This window comes from Larus michahellis, chromosome Z (genome assembly GCF_964199755.1).
Source record: "Larus michahellis chromosome Z, bLarMic1.1, whole genome shotgun sequence".
NCBI classification, from domain to species: Eukaryota; Metazoa; Chordata; class Aves; order Charadriiformes; family Laridae; genus Larus; species Larus michahellis.
The window spans coordinates 86,477,555-86,501,345 of NC_133930.1; the positions used below are offsets into that span (position 1 = coordinate 86,477,555).

General features: G+C 40.1%; 1 protein-coding gene across 1 annotated transcript in view; it reads right to left on the bottom strand.

The window, feature by feature from the left end:
* The window catches only part of SKIC3 (SKI3 subunit of superkiller complex), a 53,846-nt gene that overhangs the window by 23,813 nt on the left and 6,242 nt on the right, over positions 1 to 23,791 (bottom strand). Inside the window, exons 7-27 of the mRNA XM_074569229.1 lie at positions 23,575 to 23,715; positions 22,526 to 22,624; positions 22,322 to 22,430; positions 20,423 to 20,563; positions 18,665 to 18,766; positions 15,585 to 15,718; positions 14,812 to 14,898; positions 14,620 to 14,723; positions 14,382 to 14,508; positions 13,011 to 13,190; positions 12,064 to 12,188; positions 11,367 to 11,620; positions 8,118 to 8,220; positions 7,118 to 7,294; positions 6,020 to 6,164; positions 5,776 to 5,854; positions 5,590 to 5,651; positions 5,409 to 5,465; positions 3,895 to 3,963; positions 2,032 to 2,106; positions 1,260 to 1,401 (exon numbers count right to left, since the gene is read on the bottom strand). Of these exons, the coding sequence (XP_074425330.1) occupies positions 1,260 to 1,401; positions 2,032 to 2,106; positions 3,895 to 3,963; positions 5,409 to 5,465; positions 5,590 to 5,651; positions 5,776 to 5,854; positions 6,020 to 6,164; positions 7,118 to 7,294; positions 8,118 to 8,220; positions 11,367 to 11,620; positions 12,064 to 12,188; positions 13,011 to 13,190; positions 14,382 to 14,508; positions 14,620 to 14,723; positions 14,812 to 14,898; positions 15,585 to 15,718; positions 18,665 to 18,766; positions 20,423 to 20,563; positions 22,322 to 22,430; positions 22,526 to 22,624; positions 23,575 to 23,715 (2,512 nt within the window). The remainder of the gene's footprint in view (positions 1 to 1,259; positions 1,402 to 2,031; positions 2,107 to 3,894; positions 3,964 to 5,408; positions 5,466 to 5,589; positions 5,652 to 5,775; positions 5,855 to 6,019; positions 6,165 to 7,117; positions 7,295 to 8,117; positions 8,221 to 11,366; positions 11,621 to 12,063; positions 12,189 to 13,010; positions 13,191 to 14,381; positions 14,509 to 14,619; positions 14,724 to 14,811; positions 14,899 to 15,584; positions 15,719 to 18,664; positions 18,767 to 20,422; positions 20,564 to 22,321; positions 22,431 to 22,525; positions 22,625 to 23,574; positions 23,716 to 23,791) is intronic.

A 23,791-nucleotide genomic window follows, 5' to 3' on the forward strand; every position in this document is an offset into this window, starting at 1 on the left:
CTGATATTAATACAGGCTGGGGATGAAGGGATGGGCAGCAGCCCTGCCAAGAAGGACTTGGGGGTACTGGTGAGTAAAAACCTGGCCATGGGCTGGCAATGCGCGCTGGCAGCCCAGGAACCCCCCGCAGCCTGGGCTGCATCCCCAGCAGTGTGGGCAGCAGGGCGAGGGGGGGATTCTGCCCCTCTGCTCTGCGAGACCCCCCTGCAGCACTGCCTCCAGCGCTGGGGCACCAACAGCAGAAGGACATGGAGCTGTTGGAGCGGGGCCAGAGGAGGCCCCGGAGATGCTGGGAGGGCTGGAGCCCCTCTGCTGTGGGGACAGGCTGAGAGAGCTGGGGGGGTTCAGCCTGGAGAAGAGAAGGCTCCAGGGAGACCTTCTTGTGGCCTTGCAGTACTTACAAGGGGGCTTCTAAGAAAAGTGTGAACAAACCTTTTCATAGAGCCTGTTGTGACAGGACAAGGCGTAATGGCTTTAAACTAAAAGAGGGAAGATTTAGACTAGATATAAGGAAGACATTTTTTATGCTAGAGGGTGGTGAGCCCCTGGCCCAGATTGCCCAGAGAGGTGGTGGATGCCCCATCCATCATTGCAGGTCAGGCTGGATGGGGGCTCTGAGCAACCTGATCTAGTTGGAGACGTCCCTGCTCATTGCAGGGCGTTGGACTAGATGGCCTTTAAAAGGTACCTGCCAACCCAAACTATTGTATGATTTTATGAAAATCTATACTTGCTCTACCTTCCAGGCTAGACATACACAAGCCTACCCCAACAGGGAAGCCACAAACCATGCCTAAGAACACAGTCTGTCTCCTACTCAAGGTTAACACAATCATATGCTTGAGATAGTGGAGTTGCACAGCACCCAGGAGCTGGCTTCTGACAAACACCATGGTGCAGGGGTGGAGGAGCGAGCATCTATCTCCACCGACACACCCAAAGGAAGTCTGATGGCAAACACCTGATGACAAGCATGACAAGGCTCCACTTTGATCCTTACTTTGATTGGTCTTTGAAACAAAATCTGTTGGAACAAGTAGGAAGATAGAACTGACATCTATTTCATCTTTGTGTGATAAGAAAAAAAAAGAATTAAAAATCAGTGGCGCACTTACCCTGTTTTGTTTACTTACTTACTCAGTTCAAAAGCCCCTCCCTAACCCTGCCAGATTACTCTTTGATAGAACTAGTATACGCGCATCCATTCATTCATGCATCTCTTAGGCTTGACAGGTTAGTGACGCATTTAGACTACCTACCTGTATATTTGCTCATGACCACCTGGGCTGCTGGAACAGCATTCATTTGAACAATGTTGTACAGATATAGTTCAGTGTTTCTGTTGCTTTTATCCTGCAGCGTTGAACATACCCAGTGGGCATAACCTTTTGCTCCCTCAGTCTCAAGAAACAAACAAAAAAACCCCAAATAGGAGTCATTAAGCCTGCTCAAGCAACAGTGAAATAATTAATGATTATAATAACAGTTGTGTGTTTTAAGGCAGAGTCTTGGCTAAAAATATGCATTAGTGTTAAGCAGGAGAAGAAAACACCAAACTGAATTACTCCCCACAGAGTTTTAATCTGTCCTTTGGGCAAAGAGAATTCTTACACTAAAATATCACTTGCTGCACCACTGGAGGGATGACAGATGAAAAAAGCTATATGAGAATGTAAAGTCCTCCACTTTCTTAGAACTTCGGGTACTGGCAATATCCTTGCTCTCTCCTGGAATTGTTATAATTTACACATTTGATCTCTGTGCAGTTCTGTGGAACACCAAGAAAGCTTTTTCATGACTTACAGAGCTGATTTCTTGGACCACTGGGACTAAAGCATTTAATAAAATAATTCCTCCTATTCCATGTCCGCACAGGCCAGGAACAACAACAAGGAAGTCACACAATCTCATCCAGAACATGACCATAACCGTTTCATCATTCAAGACATGCCTATTTTTTACAAAATTACATCACTTAATAAAGAGATTAGATACGCAGAAACTTCAAGACAGTACAACTGCTATACTTACATGCATACTGAGTTCAGTTGTGTGCCTGAAGAGATCCATAGTATCGTAGCTGCCTATGCTCTCTGCAATAAGAGCCTACAGAGAAGCAAGAGTTGCTGTGGTCAGGTACTTTAGAAAGTACGGCATTGACAAGAAACTCCGCACACGACAGGCATTTAACATCTTAGGCATGTTGAGAGATACTAGTTGTTTAGCTTACATAAGTAAGTTTTAATTAAACTGAATTACTTAGGGTTATAACAGGGTGTGCTTATTCTGTTTGCCTAGCTTTGCTTAGCACGAACGGCCAGCTTTGCTGAAGCCTTTAGGCTGCAACAGAGCTATTTGTCTCAGTAATGTTCCTAGCAGCTGGTGCAGTGCTGCGTTTAGTTTGTCACTGTAAGAAAAATGCTGGTATCACACCGAAGTGTTGGCAGTGTTCTTCCCTAAGTCTGGGACTTTTCAGGTCCCCACGTTCTGGTGGCGAGCGCAGGTGCACAAGAAGCATAAAGCAGAAGATCGGGAGGCGACAACCCCCCGCAGAAGCTGCAAATCAACAAGATCAGAGCAGCCAACGGCCGGCCTGGACACAGAAAAAGAATCCCAGAAGGTGTCAGAAGATCCCAGACCAAACACCACCACTGGGCTCAAAGACGCGCAAAGAGCGCCTGAGGGGCGGGTGGAGATCCAGGGGTATAAATGCCCGGGGGCTTCTTTGTTCAACGTCCCTCTCCGGCGGCACCAGCCCGGGCTGACCTCGCTGCCGGACCTGTCAATTCCATTACTCGTTTTTATAAAGTCAGCGTCTGAGACTCTGCTGCAGGAAACCTTGGGTGGCGCCTGAAGAACGAGGGAGCGCCTGAGAGCGTCTGTCTGTGTGTGGAGTGGGAAGGGGCCCCTCGGCGGCATCCCAGCAGTGACAGACTCGGGGGTGTGTGTGTGTGACACTTGTGGGATGGGTGTCAATGCTCGGGCAGCAGCTTCTCCTCTAACAAGCATTTAACATAAAGACACTTTCTTTTCCTCATACTCTCCACAAAACATTGGTTTTAAGAATAATATGAACGCAATTAAAGGGAGCACAGGCAGCTTCCACTGTATCGGTGAAACTTAAGGTCTTCTTATGCTCCTTTACATTATTCAGAACAAAGACTTTGTGTATGTTAGCACAACTTATAACAACATCTGATAGGAGCTGAATTTCAACATGTGATGGTGCCAGTTTTTCCCTAGAATCCAGCTTCAATTAGATATTATTAGCAGGTCAGTAGCATGGGATTACGAAGTACACCTGTAGTGATCACAGAAGCATGAGTCCCAAGTATTTCTCCTACTCGCAGATGGCCCAGATAGCAGGGGGAGCGTACCAATGGCCCCCCTCAATACCAGGGGGAGGAAGGCACCTCCCAAGAAGTACCTGGGACAAAAGCAGTTCTTACATTAAATTCTTACTCTTTCTACCAGTGGCGTTAGAAAGGGGATGCTGAGAAGAGAGTTATGCAGTGCCACATAACGAGCCAGCGGTAGAGCTGAAGCTGAAATAACTAGCACCTTATGAAGATGGTGTTCTGCTGACAGTGCTCAATAAAAAGCTTCAGCACTCAGTGATTGTTTTTTTAATAGCTAATTTCTCACAAAACTCCCAACATCAGCCACAAAAATGTTATGTAAAGATATCAGATGAACGCAGCTTCCTTCCATCGTATTACCACCATGGAAACAAAGGGTCCCATCCAAACTCAGGGGAAGCAGAAGCTCCTTTTACTTAAAACATTTAATTTTCAGGAACATGCTAAAGCACCAACTATTGGGATGGAGTTCAACTCCCCTCTTTGACTAACAACAGGTTTTGGTGTACAGTATTGTGATTTTTTGCCATCTTACCTGCCCAATCCAACACAGTAAGTAAGAAGGCTCCAGAGACTGGGCTATCTTGAAGGCTTCATGAGCTTGCTGTAAAACCAAAGAGAACAGTGCTACTGGCACGGTAACGGAGCATTTCAGAGTATAAACAGGTATTGACATGCAGCAGTATTGGAAGAGATTTCATGGACAAAATTAGGTCACTACTAAAAACACCTACTGTGACACAGAGAACAATGCATTGCCCAGAGAAATAAACCAGTTTAGTCTTATTTAGGGAAAAAAAAAATAATCTTTAGAAGATCAAAGTTCCCCTTCCTTCCAAATACACTTCCTTCTTAAAACAGTTCAGCAGCTAGATTAATCCTGCCAGTACTTAAAGGGGGGCTCCAGGAAAGCTGGGGAGGGACTCTAGATCAGGGAAGGGAGCCATGGGATGAGGGGGAAGGGTTTTACACTGAAAGGGGGAGATTGAGATGAGATGTGAGGCAGAAATTCTTTGCTGTGAGGGTGGTGAGCCCCTGGAGCGGGTTGCCCAGAGAAGCTGTGGCTGCCCCATCCCTGGAGGGGTTCAAGGCCAGGTTGGACGGGGCTTGGAGCAACCTGGGCTGGTGGGAGGTGTCCCTGCCCAGGGCAGGGGGGGGCACTGGGTGGGCTTTAAGGTCCATTCCAAACCAAACCATTCTAAGATTATCTCTTATAACAATTATTATCATAAATAATTATTATTTTAAATACTTAAAATCTGACTCTTGAAGGATCCAGTTTTGGAAATTTCTTTTCCTTCATGCAAACACTTAAACAAACACATTTTCAAACTGATTAACGCCCATAAATTATCTTTCCACTATGGAATGCTTATGTTTAGAGTTTCTTTCTCAACGTACCACAAGGTGTACAAAGTCTTTGCGTCAGCAGTCTTGGCAGTAAGCAGTTTGCAGTATCAAGTTATTTTTGTTAAAATAATCCTGACCATTTCCAATTAAACAAAACTTCTGCAATTCTGACCAGCAAATAGGATAGGATGTAGTTTTAGCTGCATGAGAACTCTGCACTTCACTTAAGATGTACTCTGATTTTTCTCCAAAGAAACTGTGAAGGTTACACAGAATTACAGTAAATCATATGACACGTTGATGAGCAGAAAGTAGCTACCTACAGGAAACTGAAACCAACAGTTCCGCTTGTGACTTACAATTAAAAGAGTTCTTGGTCAAACCTGGTGTGCACTGGTTTGATTAACTACTTCTCAGTCCTTCCAAATACTTTTAATTCCATCCAGTTGCTTGGAAAGCAACCTCACCAATTCAAAAGAAGTTCACTTATCCCCTCCAGAACAAATATTGAATTAATTTATATGCCTCAAGTCAGGTATAGGTGCCAATTTTATTTCATTCAAAGGAACTACACTTCTTGAATCTGAGAGGGACATTTTTCACTGTTTGTCCACACTCCCACCCCTATACACTCCCTTAAAAAAAAAAAAAAAAAAAATGGAAAGGGGAACTATATTTGAGGATGGGAAAGAGAGTTACCTCAATGTTTCCAGTTGACAGATACAAAACCCCTAAGTTGGTCCAGGCAACAACATTCTAGACAGAACACATAAAAGTTAAAACCAATGTATTATTACTATATTCAAAAATAACACTGCATCAAGGGAAAAAAGTTTTAAATGCCCACTTGAAACAGATGGCAGCTGCCTACAGCACTTACGATTTGCTCAGCTTGAACAGATTTGATGAACGAATGTTGAGCAAGAGCATAATTCCCAATAGCTGGGGGGGGAAAAAAAAAAAGAAAAAAGGAGAGCTAGATCTAACTGAATTTCATAAACACCATTAGTGAAGTTGCCTTCCAATTTAGGGTATTATGGAACAAGGGGTTTTGCTGAAAACTTACCACTACAGGAAGCAACTACGCCAAGTGCATTCCAACAAAGATGATTTTTGCTGTCAAGCCTCACAGCTTTTTTGAGACACTGGAAGAAAATCAAATGTGGATTATAACACTAGAAGAGCAAAAATTAAGACTATGCACTTACTTACTCAAAGATGCAGGTTTTATTGAGGACAGAGAGAGTACGCAGACAAACACCAACGCCAGTTTAAATTTTAAAGAATGTAACAGGAAACACAGGCAATACCTGTAAAGACTTTTCTAGCAGTTCAGTGATCTCATTCATGTCAGTGCCCACTGCTGTGAGGTCCTCTGCTTGTCGGTAATAATTTATTCCAAGATCACACCATATGCTAGGCAAAGGCATCAATTTTAAAGCTCTGCCGTAACACCTACAGAAACATGAATCACAGAAGCATTATTCCAAGCCTCTCTACGTGAAGAGCAGAAAGCTGAAAAAACATTCAAGAGTGTGCTTAAAAACCTAAACCAAGCAAATGTGCATAAATACAAACAAAACCAGACAAGAATGGAAAGCAAACAACAACTAACTGATTTTCATTCAGCCAGTTGCCTTCACAGAATCTATCCTGGTCTAAAGGCAGTCTGTAGTGCCCACCAGTTTTGAAGCCACAGATGTGCATTAAATCAAAATGTGTCAGTTGCAATATGCATGCTTTTACTTAAAACCAACATCAGTCATTTTTACAGTTAATGAGACTTCCGCTAGGAAGTATTTGACTTTCTACATCCTGGTTGAGATTTACTAAGCTGCTGCATTTCCTGCCTTACACGTCCAACTGCACAAAGCTCAGAGGGAGCCACAGAAGAAGCTACAGAAATACTAAAAATATTTTCTACCATTATGAGCTTCCAGGGCCAGAAACACGGAATTCCCTCTTCCAATGTACTCTAGACTCCACATCTAGGGCAAGAACTGATGACTTTTTTATAAGAATGAAGTAGAGACAAGGAAAGTTAAAGTATTATCTTGGACTTTAGTAGTCCTGGAAGAATTAGTTAGCAACTACTGCAACCATTCCATTTAAAGAGGCGCAATTTGTTGAATGACAGGATGTAGCCATGCTCTGGAGACAGAAACAAGGAGACGAGCAGGTGAGAGACAAAGTGCTGACAGCCACTGTAGCAATCCAGGAATGATACCCTGAAATGAGCAGCGTCATTTGGAAAAAGTATGAGTCTATGTACCACTTCGTTTATCTTTGCTCAATAGGCAGGTGCTGACAGATCAGCATGTCTCTCATTTTCTAGAAATGGTCTAGAATGCTTGAGACTTCCCAAGTCTCCAACTGCACAGAAACTCTTAACAATAAAAAATTATTACCTTCCTCCCAGTCTGAGCAGCTCACTTTTCTTTAGCATCTCTTTGCCTGCATCTTTACCCAGAAGGGATCCTAGAACTTGAACATTCACTTTAGTTGGTGAAATAACATGCACACTAGTACAGGTATCTCCAAGCAGCTTCCAGAGGCAAGAGACATCAGGACGGAGCTTTGCTGCCCTGTAATTAATGATAGAGAAAACCCACACAACACCTACTCAGACACTTCAGTATCCATTTCCAAAGGAAAGTTTACCACTTTGAAGAGTGGCACAAACTAAAATTTAATTCATCAATGAGCTGTTTGATTTTATTTTTGATTCAGTTATAGGTCTAAATGACCTTTTGATTCAAGCTATAGGTCTAAAAGGTTAAAAATAACCCAAAAAGAGAAACTACAAAATGCCAATGTAGCCCAACTTTGTTGGTGCTAAAAGTCAGTTCTGAAAATTAGCCATTATATATCAACATGTCAGCTGACTACACCCACTCTTGCATTTCAGAGCACTACCATGTTATATTACAAGAAGTTACTCATCTGCTGAAACCTGATGGACCTTCACCTGTAACAGAAGCAATCCCAAGGTTTACTTTAAGACACTAAAGCATTTTGGATGAAATGCAAAACAAAAAGATGGAGTGAAGGAAGGAACAATTTCCTCTCATCCACCATTTTTGATACAAATCCCCTTCTCCCAGCCCCATATATACCGGAGGACAGCAGGAGAGAACTGTGTGTCATTTCACACTTGTATTATAATCAAATGACACTGTATCTTTAAATAGAAAAGCCAAACTCTGTAATTACCATTCGTGTAAGCAGCTTAAATCCAGAATGTGTTATTCAAACCATTTTCAGTAAACACACTCTTACATATAGATTAGAAGCCTGGTCCATTCCATTTAGTTTAACTGAAAATCCTCAAACACTTAAATCTTATTCTTCTGCCTGTGAACCCACAATCCCAGTGGAAATCAAATAACTGAATATTTAGGTACTAACCTTGTAAAAAATTCAAGGGCCTGCTCTATGTAATTCACAGCCTTCCTATCAAGATAGTCATCAAGGGCTGATCTTGCCAGCATGAGATAGCACTCACCAAGTCCTGAAAATAAGAGAAAATATGTCCATGAGAAGAGATGCTTTGATGATATGCTTGACAAAGGAGGTGGGGTGGGAGGGTGGATGCCTCCTCAGTGTTCTGCTTGATATAAAGATTTATATCCTGCACACGTTATGCCAAAAATCAAAGGCCCACAGTGCTCACAACAGAGACTTTGTTTTTAACCTGTCCTGTGAAGTGTGAACTGTAGAATAATTTGAATATTAAAATAAACATAATTAATTATAAAACCCACAGCATTTAAGCTTTGGTTTTGTCCTTAAATACTAAGCAAAGCACTCATGAGAAATCTGCTCTGCATTGTTAAGTCTTTGACTAATACACCAACTTTCAGTCCACTGGAGTCAAAAATTATTACCAAAACACAAAAAGAAGAAGGAATGTCAAGGTAGGGAAAAGGGGAAGTCTTCTTTGAATAAGACTTGAAACCAACATTATTTAATCCTATTCACATAAGAATTTACTTCATATGGTGTATTAGGTCTGGCTGAGATGGAGTTAATTTTTTCCCATAACAGCCCTCTTTGGTAGCTAGAAATGTGTTGGTGACACCCCAGAGTTGTGGTTATCGCTGAGCAGCGCTCACAGCATCAGGGCTGTCTCCCCAACATCCCCCTCACCCGCAGCCTGGGGGTGGGCGAGTTCCTGGGAGGTGACACAGCCAGGACAGCTGACCCACACTGACCAAAGGGATATTCCATGCCATATGACATCTGTCCAGCCAGAAAAGCTAAGAGAATGGAGGAGGATATAACAAATGTTATTACAACATTTGTCTTTTGGAGCAACCACTGTTGTACTGAAGTCTTGCTTCCTGGGAAGCGACTGGACATCGTCTGCTGATGGGGAGTACAGAATTCAACTTTTGTTTTCCTTTGCTTGTGTGTGTGACCTTTGCTTCTGCTTTATTAAACTGCCTTTATCTTGACCCACAAGTTTTTTCCATCTTACTTTCTCCCTCACCCCATCTTGCTGAGGAGCCGAGCGATGGGGCAGCTTGGTGGGCACCGGGTGTCCAACCAAGGTCAACCCACCACATAGGGAAATAAATCCAACTGCTAAAAAGGAACTGCATCTAATGCCACAATTTCTAGTGTTTTGGAACCAATAAGATGCTTGGTTTATGGTCTCGCTTGCACCAGCAGTGATTCTGTCTGGCAGTAAGTCACTGGCTATGAGTACCATTCATTCCCAGTATTATTTTCAGTTTTGAAGCTACTTTTCTCATGCTATCATACCTACACCAAACTACTAATCACAGTAGTCATGTTTTGCAAGCATCTTTATCTTGTCCCCACTAGGTATTCGTCCTGACAACACAGGAGTCCCAAGATGAGCTTCTCAGATGTCAAGAAGCTCTGTAATCTAAAAACAAAATTGATTTAACTCCCCAGAGTTACGCATCAAAAGATATGCTGGAGCAGAGGCAGAATAAATATACCATTTAGTAACACAAAAACAAAGTACACCGAAATGATGCATTCAAGTAACATCAGTACAGTTATTCTCTCAGGTACTAGGAGACTATGCTTCCCACAACTCAATTCGGAAACTGTCTAAATTGACCAGAACACTACCAAAAGAATACCGATGTGTGTTTCAAAGAGTTTTAAGAAGACCTACAAAAGACAGCATACCAGACTAAACATGAAACAGACTCTAAGAAGAAGATTGTTTTAAGACTCAAAGTAGGATCTGGAACTAACGAATCAGAGATTAGGATGAAAGGGATTACAAGAGAAGATTTAGGGGATTCAAGAAAACAGGCAAGTATACGTGGGGAAACCATGATACCACGTGCTTACATCCTCTCTAAGCACTTTATTCCAGGTAAAGCTGTCAACCACCACCTACAGACACTAGAAGAGCCATACACACACGCACACTTCTATACAGCACCTTTGGAAACTGCTACTGCAGTCAGCTGTCGTTTTCTTGCCCAACACCTACTAAAACTGCCTGTCTGCAATACTCTTCAAATCCATCATGGAGCTTTTGCCCTGTGACTTTAGTCTGGCAAACTCCAAGCAACAAAATTATTCCGGAGGAGGTAAAGGGACCACCACCCTGTAGCCCTTTCAGGTGAAAAACTTACTGTTGCAATAGTTACCCAACACTTCTGACTTAGCCTTAAAAGAACCAGCTTACATTCCCCAAAAAATCAACAGGCCTTAAACACAACGAAAGAACACTCTAACTTAAAAATTCATACCAGTAGCAAGCAGCATCTATTTCAGATGGATGTATGGGGGGAGAATGACCAAAGACTATGTGGCAGGGAGAATGTGAATCAAACAATTATTCATTAGCTATCAAAATTTTATACCCTCCCAATATTTTATATCTTGAGAATCACAGTTTTATCACCAGAAAGGAGTTCCAGTTCCCCCATTTCTCTCCGCTCCCAGCTATATACTGAAAAACTACCACCACCTCTAACACTTGTGAGACCTCGCGGGATACTTTACTGCTATTTTTCATCACTTGAGGAAGTTCAGAGGGATCTGAATCACCACAGCTAACACAAAAAATGAGGAACGCATGGTCAGGAGCAGCAGAAAATTAGTATAGCCCACGTCTTTGAAATGACAGCCTGACTCCATTGGCTGTGGTGCCAGTGTTTGACCGCTTAGATGAAACTGCAGCATCTAGATGAAACCGCAGCTAGCTGGCTTCCTCTATCTATCTATCTTCAATTCTTCTACCCATTCGGTCTGGTAGATACACAGGAATAACTACCTTTCATGCTCACTTGAAAGAGAAATAATCACTCCCATAGAATCATTTTGGTTGGAAGAGACCTTTTAGATCATCAAGTCCAACCATTAACCCAGCACTGCCAAGTTACCACTAAGCCATGTCCCTCAGCACCACGCCTACACATCTTTTAAATATCTTGAGGGATGGCAACTCAACCATGCATCACAACTTAAGAGCTCTCCACATATTTTCAGGCTACTACACACTACCTTTCATGCATGGCGTCACAGTGCTCTACATACTGAAAATCCAACCCTATCCTCCTACGCAGGCAAACCTCAACAGACCAAGAACCTCGCCAATAAGGCTGAAGCACTACAATGTGCAGAGAGACAAAGAGTTAACACTTTCAAATACAGACATACTACCTTTTAGTGCAGGCACATAATCTTCTGTCTTCTTTAAGATTTGTTGATAGGTAGCTATAGCGTTTTCGTATTTGCCTAGAATCTGCTCAACTGCTGCAGCTTTGTAGATGCTGTACACAAGCTCTGGGTTCAGCTCACTTGCTTTCCTGAAGGATTTTAGAGCTGTTGAATAGCTACCTCTGCTCAAGTAAGCCTCCCCTAGAGACTCCCAGCAGTTGGAATCCTTTGGATCAGCCCTGAGAGCTGCCTGCAAACTGAAGATACCAAGATATAAATTTATTTAAATAAAAGGTGATACAAGTTAACATAAACAAATTATTTCCTTGCATTATATATTCTCAAGACACAATCACACAGTTATACAGGACTTTAAAACACATTATAGTAGTGTCTTCATCTTCAGAGCACATTATACAAGTTTAGACATTGTACCTAATCTTGACTCATTATTCAGTGCTATACTGTGCTCGTCTATGACAAGCCTGTCACCAGGCTTGTTAGTACAGAACATCGGTATGCTGAAAAGACTACTTTGTGCTAATTCTGGAACGAAAGACAGCTTGCTCAGACCCATTTCCCATTGTTTAGTACAAGCCATCCTATAGTCAGCTAACTTATTTTCAAAACTTGCTAAGATCAAAGACCATTTTACCGGGATTTATAGAAAATGACTTAAACCAATCACCAGTTCTCTTACTCAGCCACTGCTTGCGACGGCTGACCAGTTCTCAGGTAGTAAAGTCCACGATGAAGCCAGGCCCATTTTGCTCCACCAGTACTTGCTTTTTCAGTTACCTCATTCAGGATTGACAGAGCAGTGTCCTAACAAAGCACCAAAATGCCAGGTTAGTAAACACATTATGTGTAAGGAACAAAGCTCTTGTTAAAGAAGCACACTCCTAATCCAGCAAACCATTAAACTGTCTAATCTGTTAATTACTGCAATGAAGAAATGTTACAGGGGCTTTTTAAAGCTGGCAGGCTGAGTGGCAGATTAGAGGAGGAAATTATCACATCTAGAAAAGTGATTATTTCTTATGTACCTGTCTTTGCAAATAGACAGTAGCTTCCTGCAGTTTTGTACAGAGTATTTTTTTCAATTTTTCTTTTTTTTTTAAAAAACTAGAGAATGATACAAATATTTGCAGTAAGTCAGATACTTTGACTTTCCAGATGTTCAAATGGAGTCTGTCGAAGTATGGGTTGCTTTCTTGCTCTGTAATATCATAGGCTAAGACCTTTTTATACAACTATATATGAAATATTTTTTAAATGTTTGGATGCCTTTGTATGCTTTTCGTAAAAGCAGCAAGGTGGAGGATGGAGCAAATAAGTGGCAGAAGTTAAATATGAAGACAAAACTAACTTCCCCTTCACGTTCCCTACTGAAAAAATCCTTCACCTAAATCACATATGTGATGACTACAGCGTTATGCTTGGTTCCCTTCCCCTTCTCTCCAGACAGATTTAATTTGGAACTGAAGCATGAAGCTGAAGCAGGTCCAACTATGAAAGCTGCTAAGCAATGACAGAACATCTGTCTTCATATCTTAGTCTCAATCACAGAGGAAACCTGAAGTGATTCCTCAAAGAGCAGGATTAACAGAAAAACAGCAGTAATCCAAAGCCCTGAGTGTACAATACCATGTCTCCAAGTTCCACACTTAAGTCTACAGCTGCTGTTCCAGATTCTTCATCGGTTCCATCCAGTTCAAAAGCCTTTTTATAGCAACCACGAGCTCTACTTTTGTCTCCAGCAATGTCTCTGTAGTAGTTACCTAAATAACAAAAGACACGTCCCAAGTAGGTGTCCAATTTTGCAGCCTATAAGGAAATACGAACACAATATAAAATGGCATTTTGAAGGATTATCCTGATGGACAGGTCCAGTGATAACTACTTGTTCAATCTCTGCTTATCAACTTATTTAAGCTCTTTCTGTGATACATCTGAGTAGCCAAACTTATTTTAAGATTTCAGAGATAACCTGAGCTTTAAATATTTGCAGAATCTGCTACAAACCTCATGACATAAAACATTTTGTACATGAAATACTAACAAGCTTGTTGTCCTAGGAGAAAACAATTCCTTACTACATCACATCATTTCCATATTCTACTCCATTTCAACCATTATGTTCATACTCTTACCATATTACATCACAATTAGCTTCAGCCTTTTCTAAAGTTTAAGTTCCTTTTTAGATACACTTGCCAAATTTGTTTATACTTAAGAAACCCACAGCTCCCAAGCAACGGAAAACAGCTTTGACAATAATAATTAAAAAAAAAAGCTCATACAAAACAATTTAGAACCAAAAGTATTGTTCACTTCAACTACATTCTCCAGTATACTTTGCTGTTACCGAAGTGCAAACAGTAGGTGATGATTTGAGTTGCCAACACCTAATGTGAAGTTAGATGGTGAGCTTACAATGTCTAGAGTCTTATTTTGTAGACTTCCATGTTCCCAATAAAGATGTCAGACTAATTCTTTTGGATTCACATTCTTACCTATGTTCAGAGAAAAAGCCCAACCCCCAAAACCCCGAAGATCAGGAAAAGTATATAAATTGTGGCATTTTGCAGACTTACTTCCTTGGACAGACACTGAAACTGTAAGAACATTTTAATCTTTTTTCCTTTCTCACTTTTTTTCCCAACTTGAATTTTGCCCTCCCCTTTTCAAAATGTCTTCAAAGATCCACACTGGTAATCTAGAGGCCTCGACTTTACAGCCCTCAAGAAGAGAAGATCGAGAAAATCACCACTACGTTTGGCTAAATTAAAGGCCTCAAAAATTAGGTGAAAAGAGGAAAACAAAAGCAAGGAGATTCTAAGGAACTGCACAGCTCCCTGCAATGCCGTTTTGCACAGCTGAACTTGGTCTACAGGCTCTGGAGGCTTGTATAGGGTAACAAGCAGAAGTCTGTCCTTCCAGTCAGTGTATTTTCCATGTTTGGCTTCTGATACAGGAAACCACTAATTCTACAGGAATAGTTAAAGCAGCCTTTACCTTCAAGAACTGAGTGAGTGCTTTTCCTTTGTCTTTTTTTGTCTCATCACTCATGAACCAGTATGTGAGTCCCAGGTACTGATGATACTCTGCAGTTTCGTCCTTTCTTTCAATAGCATTTAGAAAACTAAATAAAAGGAACAGAGGTTGGATCAGAGAAATTCTAAAAAGCTGCAAAACACTATATTCTGTTCTCCCCTCACATTTCCCTGTTAAAGGAAAGAAAAAATAAAACTACCTTCTTTCTGCCTGTTCATAGTTCTTTTGGGAATAATGGATGAAACCCTCCAGAGCATGGGACTCAGCCAGATCAGAGTGGGACGACAGAAGCTCTTGTGAAATCTGCAAAAGGATGTCATTCTTCCCTGGTTATTTCCTCCATGAACCAAGAATTCCACTTAATTTACAGGAATGCCAATACAGCACTAACCTTTGAAGCTTGATCCATTAAACCTTTGTTTAGATAAGCCCGACCTCTGAGAGCTAAAACCACTGGGTCACTGCTTGCATCCACAATCTAGAAAACCAAGTATTAGAGAGGAGCAAGTTATTCTCTCCCCAGATTAGGAAATCAAAGGTATCAAAAGCAGACAGACTGCATGAAGATTAAGGCAAGAACACATTCAGACAGAGTACCCTTGAGAAGCCTTAGACAGAATAATTTTGATGGAACAAAACTCCATCAAAATGGAACAGATAGAAGACTGCAGAGAGCAAGGACAGAGATTCAGAAGTCTAAACAACAAGGAATGAAACTGTGAGAAAAAAAAAGAAGGGAAGCAACTTTTGCTTAATGCTTAACCATTCAATCTTAAAGTAATATGCTCTTGTTCATGACTAACGACAAGTGAACGAAGGACATGGGGAGTTGGGTTATAACAATAATTCAAATTAGGATGATCAACAGCCACAGAACTAGCAAGAACCCACCAGCACTGAGCAAGACCAGACAAAGTCAAAAGTGACAGCTTCTAAAATTAGAGTAGCGAGTTGTAGAAAAGGCTAAAAAAAAAAAAAAAAAGAAACCAATATAGAGAAGGAAGGAGTGTTTGGATTACACCACAGTTGGTAAGGTTGTCTAAACAACACAGAATATAAAAGAGAGGCAAAGGAAGAAATACACAGCTTGAGTTTTCAGTACAGAAAGATGACAGCACTTTTTTAAATAAAAAAAAACCAAAAGGTTTTAGTCAATGAAAATACCTGCTCAAGTGATTGAATGGCTTCTTCTGCAGCATCAGCATCAGCTATTTTAATCAAAGCCTCTGCTTTCAACTGAAGGATACGGTTCTTCCACCGAAGACTAGGACCCTCAGGAGTTCCAAGAGCCTTAAAAGCTGTTGACAAAGAAAAGTTTCATCAAGTCAAAACAGAAAAAGGAACTACAAAGAGCACCACTGTTCCCAATATTTTTAAAATCTTGTTAATTACAATTTTTCAGTCTAATAGAGCACGACTTAATAGAACAATTTTTTTGACTGCTCTTTCCCATGTTGAAGTAATTGTTCTGTAAAATTTCTATCCATTTAAATTTAGAAGTTAAATCAATTTCAGAAAGGTCCTCTCAGACATGTGGAGAGACTGATTGCTTCCTAGCTGATGGCCTTTATATATGGAATGCTACAGTTTTCCGATTTATGTTCTGAAGAAACAATGACCTTTCAATAAACAAGTTGTTTTATGCTTCACTGTTAAAGAAAAAAATATTACTGGAACCAGGAATTTAACCCTGTGCCTGTGCAAAGGTAACTTTGTACCTTTCTACACAGTATTGATTACTTCTCCAATACACAGCATCTCACTTCAGAGGATAAGGGCACCTCTGTTGAGCTTCAGCATTCTACAACGGCAAGAACTTTCTGAATAACTCAATTAACTGTATTTATTTTCATGTATGATTAACTTTTGTCTGACTTGATAAAGCCAATAAGACAGGCCAAGCATGAAGAATGCTTCCCCAGAATTCTCTCTGACTTTCCACACAGTCATTGGACTCAAGGAAACTTTCTGCATCACCAGCATCTACCAAGGCACAGTAGTTTACCTTACACCTTGCACTGAGAATAAAAAAATTACTTTCTTTGTTCTGAGCCTGACAGCTTTTAGTTTTATTTGGCACTAACCAGACCTCACATAGGAAAACAAAACACTTGATCTTTATCTTTCACAACACTTGTCATTTCAGAGATTTCAAAATCATCTCTTCTCCAGGCTGGAAAACAGGCTACTCGCTTGTTCTCATATGCTGCATTTTCCATACATTTGATCACCCTTATTACTAGTTTATTAACTTCTTCTATTATTTCATTTTTGAGAAGGGGTAGATGGGTACTAAAACTGCACACAGATTTCACCATGCTGCTGAAGTTCATAAAGCAACTGCATGTTGGTACTGTTTCACTAACCATTCCCTTCCCTGTAATTCCTAATATTTGACTTGCCTGTAAAGCACAGAAGGGGAAAGAAACAGTCCTATTTTTTCATACCAAATGATGGAGGAGCACCTTTCTGCTCTCTACTTCAACAAGACTGTAGGATAGTTTTGTGGGAACATTTCTTGACACAACTGCATGATTTTGCATTTAAGACTATGGAATTTTATTCATTATTTTAACACCTAGTTACCCACTCCAGTAACCTCCTCTTAGGGTTTTGCTGTCTGCTTTGAATAGCAGCAAACTTCATAGCCTTATTACTCAACATTCATAAACGACTAGAAAAAAGGATAAACAACACAGGTATCGATGAAAATGTCAGGGACACCTCCTTCCAGCCTGAAAACAGACGTTATTACTATACTGTGCTTTAGCTTTTAACTTATTTAAAACAACAAAAACAACAAAACCAAAAAGCACAAAAAAGAGCAATGTTACAACTCTACTTCTTAACTCAAGGTTGCTTACTTTCCTTAAGAGCCTTGTAAGAGATCTTATCAATTACCACCTGGAAATCAGAGAAGACTGTATCACTTCTCCCTTATCCAAATGCTCATAAACTCCCTCAAGGAGGTCTCAAAAACAACTTTACTTTACATACGAAAGCCATGCTGCCTATCCTCTACAATCATTTTTCTACATAAATTCCCTAATTCTGTTCTTTCAGTTTAAACTAATTCAACCACTAAACATATTAGGCTTGTCGGTGGTTACCCTGATCTTTCCTAAAACTATTTTTAAAAGTTAGGGTCACACTATCTACCTCCAAGCATTTGGGTGCAAAGAAAGTCCGTTTAAGCAAGCAATTACAAAATCCCCTTAGTACATCAGCAATTTCATCTTTATGTTCCTCAATCAATACCTACGTAAATATCTCAGTTCCTTACTGATAATTATTCTTGTCTTGTTTTACAGCAACTTCTACTAATGGTACAACCACAGGCAAGTTGTTTGATGAAACCCCTGAAAGGGAGGGTCATGGTGTAGAATTCACCCTGACCTCTTCCACGCTGAACACAGACAGGAAAAGAATTACCTCATTTTCATTCCTTGTGCAATAAATTTCTTTTTACGTACTTTGTTCTGGTTTCACATTTCCTCTGGCCAAATTTATGGGCCTTTTGAGTCTCCCTCGTTGTCAAGTACTTCCCCTTGCTTTTAATAATTTCCGATGGCTGTTTACAAAGGTTTGCATAATTATACCTCTTCAAATCTTTCTTGAGAATTTTTTCATTGCGTTTGTCCCTGTCAGAAAAAAAGTCCACTTTGGCTGCCCCTTCATTTATAACCATCAGATAATGGCTGTATTCACATTAGATATGCATCACTAGATCATAATAACTGCCCTCATTCCCAGCTAGCACAGACAAAGCTTTACGCTCAGTGAGACTTTCTGAGATGCAGTTGTACTACACAACATTTCTGCACTTTACATTAACTTGATTAAAATCTTATCTTTTACGTGTATACACGAAGTCTACCAGACTCAAAATTTGTGAGGCCTACCCTTGTAGTTTGAGGTAATTACCTGCTGTTTGGTGAAGTTGGTCAACTACCAGCTGAAGAGGCACATGAGATCACACAAACCTTCTAAATATTAACCATTAGACGACTTTCTGGTTAGACAAATATTTTCTCTTTTCCTGAGACTAAGCAGCACAAGGTCCTTTTCACTGTCATAAACCAAGAGAAGCAGGGGACAGGGGACACCAGCAAAAGCCATGAGACTGCACAAGGCAAAGGACTGTGACTGCTGCTAACTCAGACCTACCACGCAAAGGCCACATTGGCTGGACTACATAAAGTGGTGTACCCGTACAGCTGCTCTTTCAATTAGCAGGCAATTACCTTGATTGCAGGACAGGACAGCATCCCTGTGTTTGTGAATTTTCATCTGTGCCTCTGCCAAATAATGCCATGCTGCTGGACACTCGCTAGTCTTCTGCAAACCTAATAAAAGAAGAGTTTAAAAAGGGCACTAAAAAAGTTGCTAAGGGCTGTAAAGACACTGTAACTGGTAGATACTGTATTGCCACATAATGCTATTTAAAACATATTATCAATCAGATAACAAGACACAGTAATTTCTTCTTTGAGTCTTATTTTAAACTGTTTTAGACGTACAAGCCTCCATGCAGTAAGGCAAAGACAAAGAAGCACCTAAGTTTCTGTTAGACTTAATTTTGCATAAAACATTACATAAACAGAAAAGGAAAAGGGAAAAAGTGAGGAACTATACAACACTGGCTTATTGTGCACTTTTGTTTCAAAGAAGAAAAAAGTCTTTCACTTTGATCGGACATTAACATCAGCAGCCTGCACACCACTTCATAAAGTTTTTCTTAGAAACCCGAAAAGGCCTATAGAACTTCCATACAGTAAAAAAACTACATCAAGAGCGTTTCACTGAAAATTCCTGATAAGTATGCCTTAATTAAAGATTCAGTAATAAAACTGAATTTGAGTCTTATTACTACTAAATAACTACTTGAAGCTTCAATGCCTAAAATGCAAATACTTGGCTTACTGGGACAGACATTATTTCCAAGCTTTATACTTTTACACATTATACCAAGAGCCTTGTCCTTTGCCTTCTCCCCTTCATGAGCAGAGTATTATATATAAAAGTATAAATAAATAAAAAAAAAAATCTGGGAGATGTATCTTTTGTCAAAAACAGGTTGTATGTTTTGTCAAAATATCCAATGGCATTTAAGCCAGAAGAATTTGCTTTCCATGGAAGACTTTTTCCTCCTAAGCACCTGAAATGTTTATTTCAGATTTTAGGCAAGACATGTTATTTCACTGTGTGTAAGCTACTGTAGAGTATTGTAGAATATAACGAAATCCACTTTCAGAAACAATCTTATTCTAAACCTGGGTGAAAGGATGCAGGATATCTCAGCATAGCCTGACCGACTCCTAATCGCTCAGATCCCAAATGCTTATTTACCCAGCTTTCTCAATAAGTTTTGAATTTTTCATGGCCAGCACAGTGACAGTGAAGAGTCCTATTTTCCCACGAGTATAAACAGTATATTTAAGTATACACAAGTATATATAAAGCATTTTTAAAAAGCTTTGCCATTACAGATTAGTAAGACAAATCTTCAGCAAATCTTGCTACTCTAAAAAAAAAAACCCTCCAATATTTCTCTTTAGATACCCAACACAAGCGTTTACCTAATGTAAGTGTTAAAGAGGTCTTAACATGATGTAACTTTAACGGGAAGTCATCTTTGTTGAGGTATTGAAATGCAGTGACTAGATTAAAGGAGTTGCACTATATTTTACTTCATAAATTCCACATTCCTTCATGCATTGCTGTATTTACTGCTTCATCTAGTATTTCCCCAGTAACAGTCAGATTAAAAAAATGTTTAAAGCTGATTGCACTAAAATACTACAGAGCTGACTATAACAGCAATGACCGACTTCAAAGATATACTTAAAAAAATTTCAGCGCCCAATCAGAGGAAGCGTTGAGTATCTAGATGGTCTTGGAACTGGTAAAGTACTATGCAAGTGTAAGATTACCAAAATAGCCAGCATAAATTAGCTGGTTTTCAAGTTACAGAGTACTTATACCTCATATTACACATTTACCTTCAGTAAGACTCTTAACAGCCTCCCCGTATTTCTTTTCTTGGAGGCATTTTATACCAAAACCGATGATGCCTGGACCACTACTTGCATCCATCTCCAAAAGCCTAGAAAAACAGTCCAGGGCCTCTTCTGACAGAGTACCTAGTTTCAGAAAAAGAAATATTTAATAGAGTTTTAGATTAAAAAAAAAAAAGGCAACAGCATACCTTATCTACATAAATATGACACTTATCCTTTGAGCTCAAAGGAATTTATTAACTAAACTTTCTCCAAAGGTACTACATACTTATGACCTTCCACCTCCAAAAACCAAGCAGTACTCTAAATACCCAGTACCACCAAACAAAACAGTCAGTATGAAACCTAACCACTCATGTTAAATTACTGCAGGTATACTTTATTAATAAAAACTAATTCATCCTATGCTTTTCATATAAGCCCAGCTGAATGCCCATGTGTCAAAATTTGCCTCAAATAAATCAAAATAATTTCCTTCCAGAGTAGGCCTCATGCACCTACAAATTTGCTGTGATGAGCTTGCTGAAACAGTCTTGCTATGAAACCACATAAGTTAATAACTTGGCTTAATTTTAACTAATGTCACTACATTTTTATGCTTGCGTTTAGCTGTCATTGCAGACTTGGCAGTCCTTGCTTAAAGCAACTGTTGTGACTTGCAGCAACAGTCTTTGAACTACTATTTTCTTTAAAAAATTACAGACTCATTTGACATAAAGGTTGCCTTTGATTTGCATTTGGTAAAGGTGACTAGTAATGCGTCTGTGTTACAAGCCCACAAGTTTGGGGCAGGAAGGACTATGACATGGCTGGAATGACTCAGATATAAACAAACAGGCTTAAAAAACCTAAGCACCATCCTCTCCACCCCAAGATGGCTGTGGGATGGTGAGACCTTGTCAGAGCACTAATATATAAGAACTGCCAACCACATGCTCCTTTTCTGTTGGAAATTAGTTCCTGCACGTTTCTCCGAACTGTAAAGTGTTCTCATGTAGAAATGAGAGTCTGGGCCTCATTGGTCTTCAACCTTTCCAACTGAAGTGAAAAATTCTCTTGTTTTATGCTGCTGCATTACTCCATGAAGCCTACCTTCAAAACTGGAAAAGGCATTCTTCTACCTAAGCTGAAAACTATTTTTCTTTCATAAAAACCAGAGGGTTTTTTTCCTGATTTTCTTTCCGTGTTTTAAAAAGAAATAAAATCAACTTCTGATGCTTTAAACAATAAAATGAAAGCCCAAAATATAGTAGCTGTCTTTGAAAATGCTAAGAAAGTGCCCAATACTATTGCAATGTTGTTTAGTGAACTACCAAAGACAGCAGTTGTGTACTTCCGACTCCCTGCACTATTGAACACACCATGTTGTGTTTCTTTTACCTCAGAGATTCTCCTTTTCTTAGAACAAATATCTAAACAGATCTGTTTATTCCCTATTCACCAGGCTTTCTTTTAAAGAAAGTTTCACAAATGTTTGTTTGGATGGGTTTTTTTGCCAAGAGAGGCTTTCTGTGTCAAAAGTAACCTAAGATTAGCCAGTCCTCAGCCTTAGAGCACTGGTTAACATTCTCTCTTCCCTCTTCTAAGTTTAAGAAGCTAACCTCCCTTTACCTGGAGAAGCTGCTTTTGAGTTCTGTAAGGTGAAAAGTCTTTCTTTGCGACTTTGTACATTGCCAGAGTTCGGCTTGCAGAAGTTACAGAAACAGCAAATTATAGGGCTAGGAAACAGCAAATCATAGGGCCAAACACTTCTCAGGCAGAAATGTAACATAAAAGTAAATGGTGCACATATATTGGATTGTGAAGGGTAAAGATTGTCACAAAATGAATTATAAAAGAAATAATTTAAGCCTCAAAAATATATAAGTCCATCCTACTCACCTGACTGAACAAAGTGCAAGCAAAGTACTTCTAAAGGATAACTCACAGTAGGATACAAAGCCATCATATTGTGACAGGCCTTTTCCAACCTGGCCGTTTCATGAGGAAACTTGAAAGCGAAAAAATAAATAGTTACGTGTGTGAATTATCAGATGTGAAATATTACTTCTATTCACCGATGAAGATAGATTAACATAGCCTTACTTTTGACAAGCACTGAATAAAGTCCTTATAAAGATTTTGGTGGTCTTCACCAGGAACAGTGTCAGCAGAGTTCACTGCATGTTCAAATGCGGTCAAAAGCTGAAATAAGAAACAATTAGGAGTGCAATAAATAATGACTCTAGGAAAATGTTATTTTCATAGAACTTTTCAGTTGGAGGGACCTACAACAATCACCTAGTCCACCTGCTTAGCCACTTCAGAGCCAACCAAAAGTTAAAGCACATTGTTAAGGGCATTATCCAAACGTCTCTTAAATACTGACAGGCTTGGGGCACTGACCACCTCTCTAGGAAGCCTGTTCCCAGTGTCTGACCGCCCTCTCAGTAAAAAAATGATTCCTAATATCCAATCTGAACCTCCCCTGACTCAGCTTTGAACCATTCCCATGTCCTGTTGCTGGATCACAGGGCGAAGAGCTCAGCAAGTCCGTCTCAACATCCCCTCCTCGGGAAGCTGCAGAGACCCATGAGGTGGCCCCTCTGCCTCCTTTTCTCCAAATGAGACAAACCCAAATTCTTTAGCCACTCCTCACAGGACATGCCTTCCAGCCCTTCCATAGTTAAATTATCTGTTATCGAGTTATTATCTGGATCCATCTAAATTACCCAGGTATTATCTGGATCCTTCTCATTAAGTTTACACTAGTACTGTGAACAGGGAAAGTCACAAAGCAAGTTCCTTATCGTGAAGTAGCACTCAAATAGTATCCAAAGCACTTTAATTGTCTAGTACAAGATGATGCAGTAATATACTGCTTCATAATGTAAGATAGGTACAAGGGAGGCAAAGTTTGTAATAACATAAGATTCCTCTTCATACCTAATCCCAATTCAAAGGGCCTGGTACCACAAAACCTAGGTGACTATCCTCTACGGCTAGCTGTCAGCCTTTTCTTGAGAAGTCTAGTACCACTGAACATTAATGAGACAAATAGTCACAAGATTTGCATGGCTTTCGAGACTTCATTTGAAGTCTTGCTACATTGTGCACATCCATCTATGTAGATGAGTAGGAGTGAGAAACATTACCGACTGCTCAGCCTTATTATCCTGGTTCTGTGTGCTGTCTTTCAGTAACTGGATCATCTTCTTCCAAAGCTGATGAAGCTCTGCCTTTTCTGCACCTTCCTCCTGTTTCATTTGTATTAGTTTCTGCCATGTTTCAGCCACCTGTCAAGAGGAAACAAATGAATCATGCTGTCACTCTTTAAAGAGCTGGAGTTCTAAAACAAGCTCTCCAATTACT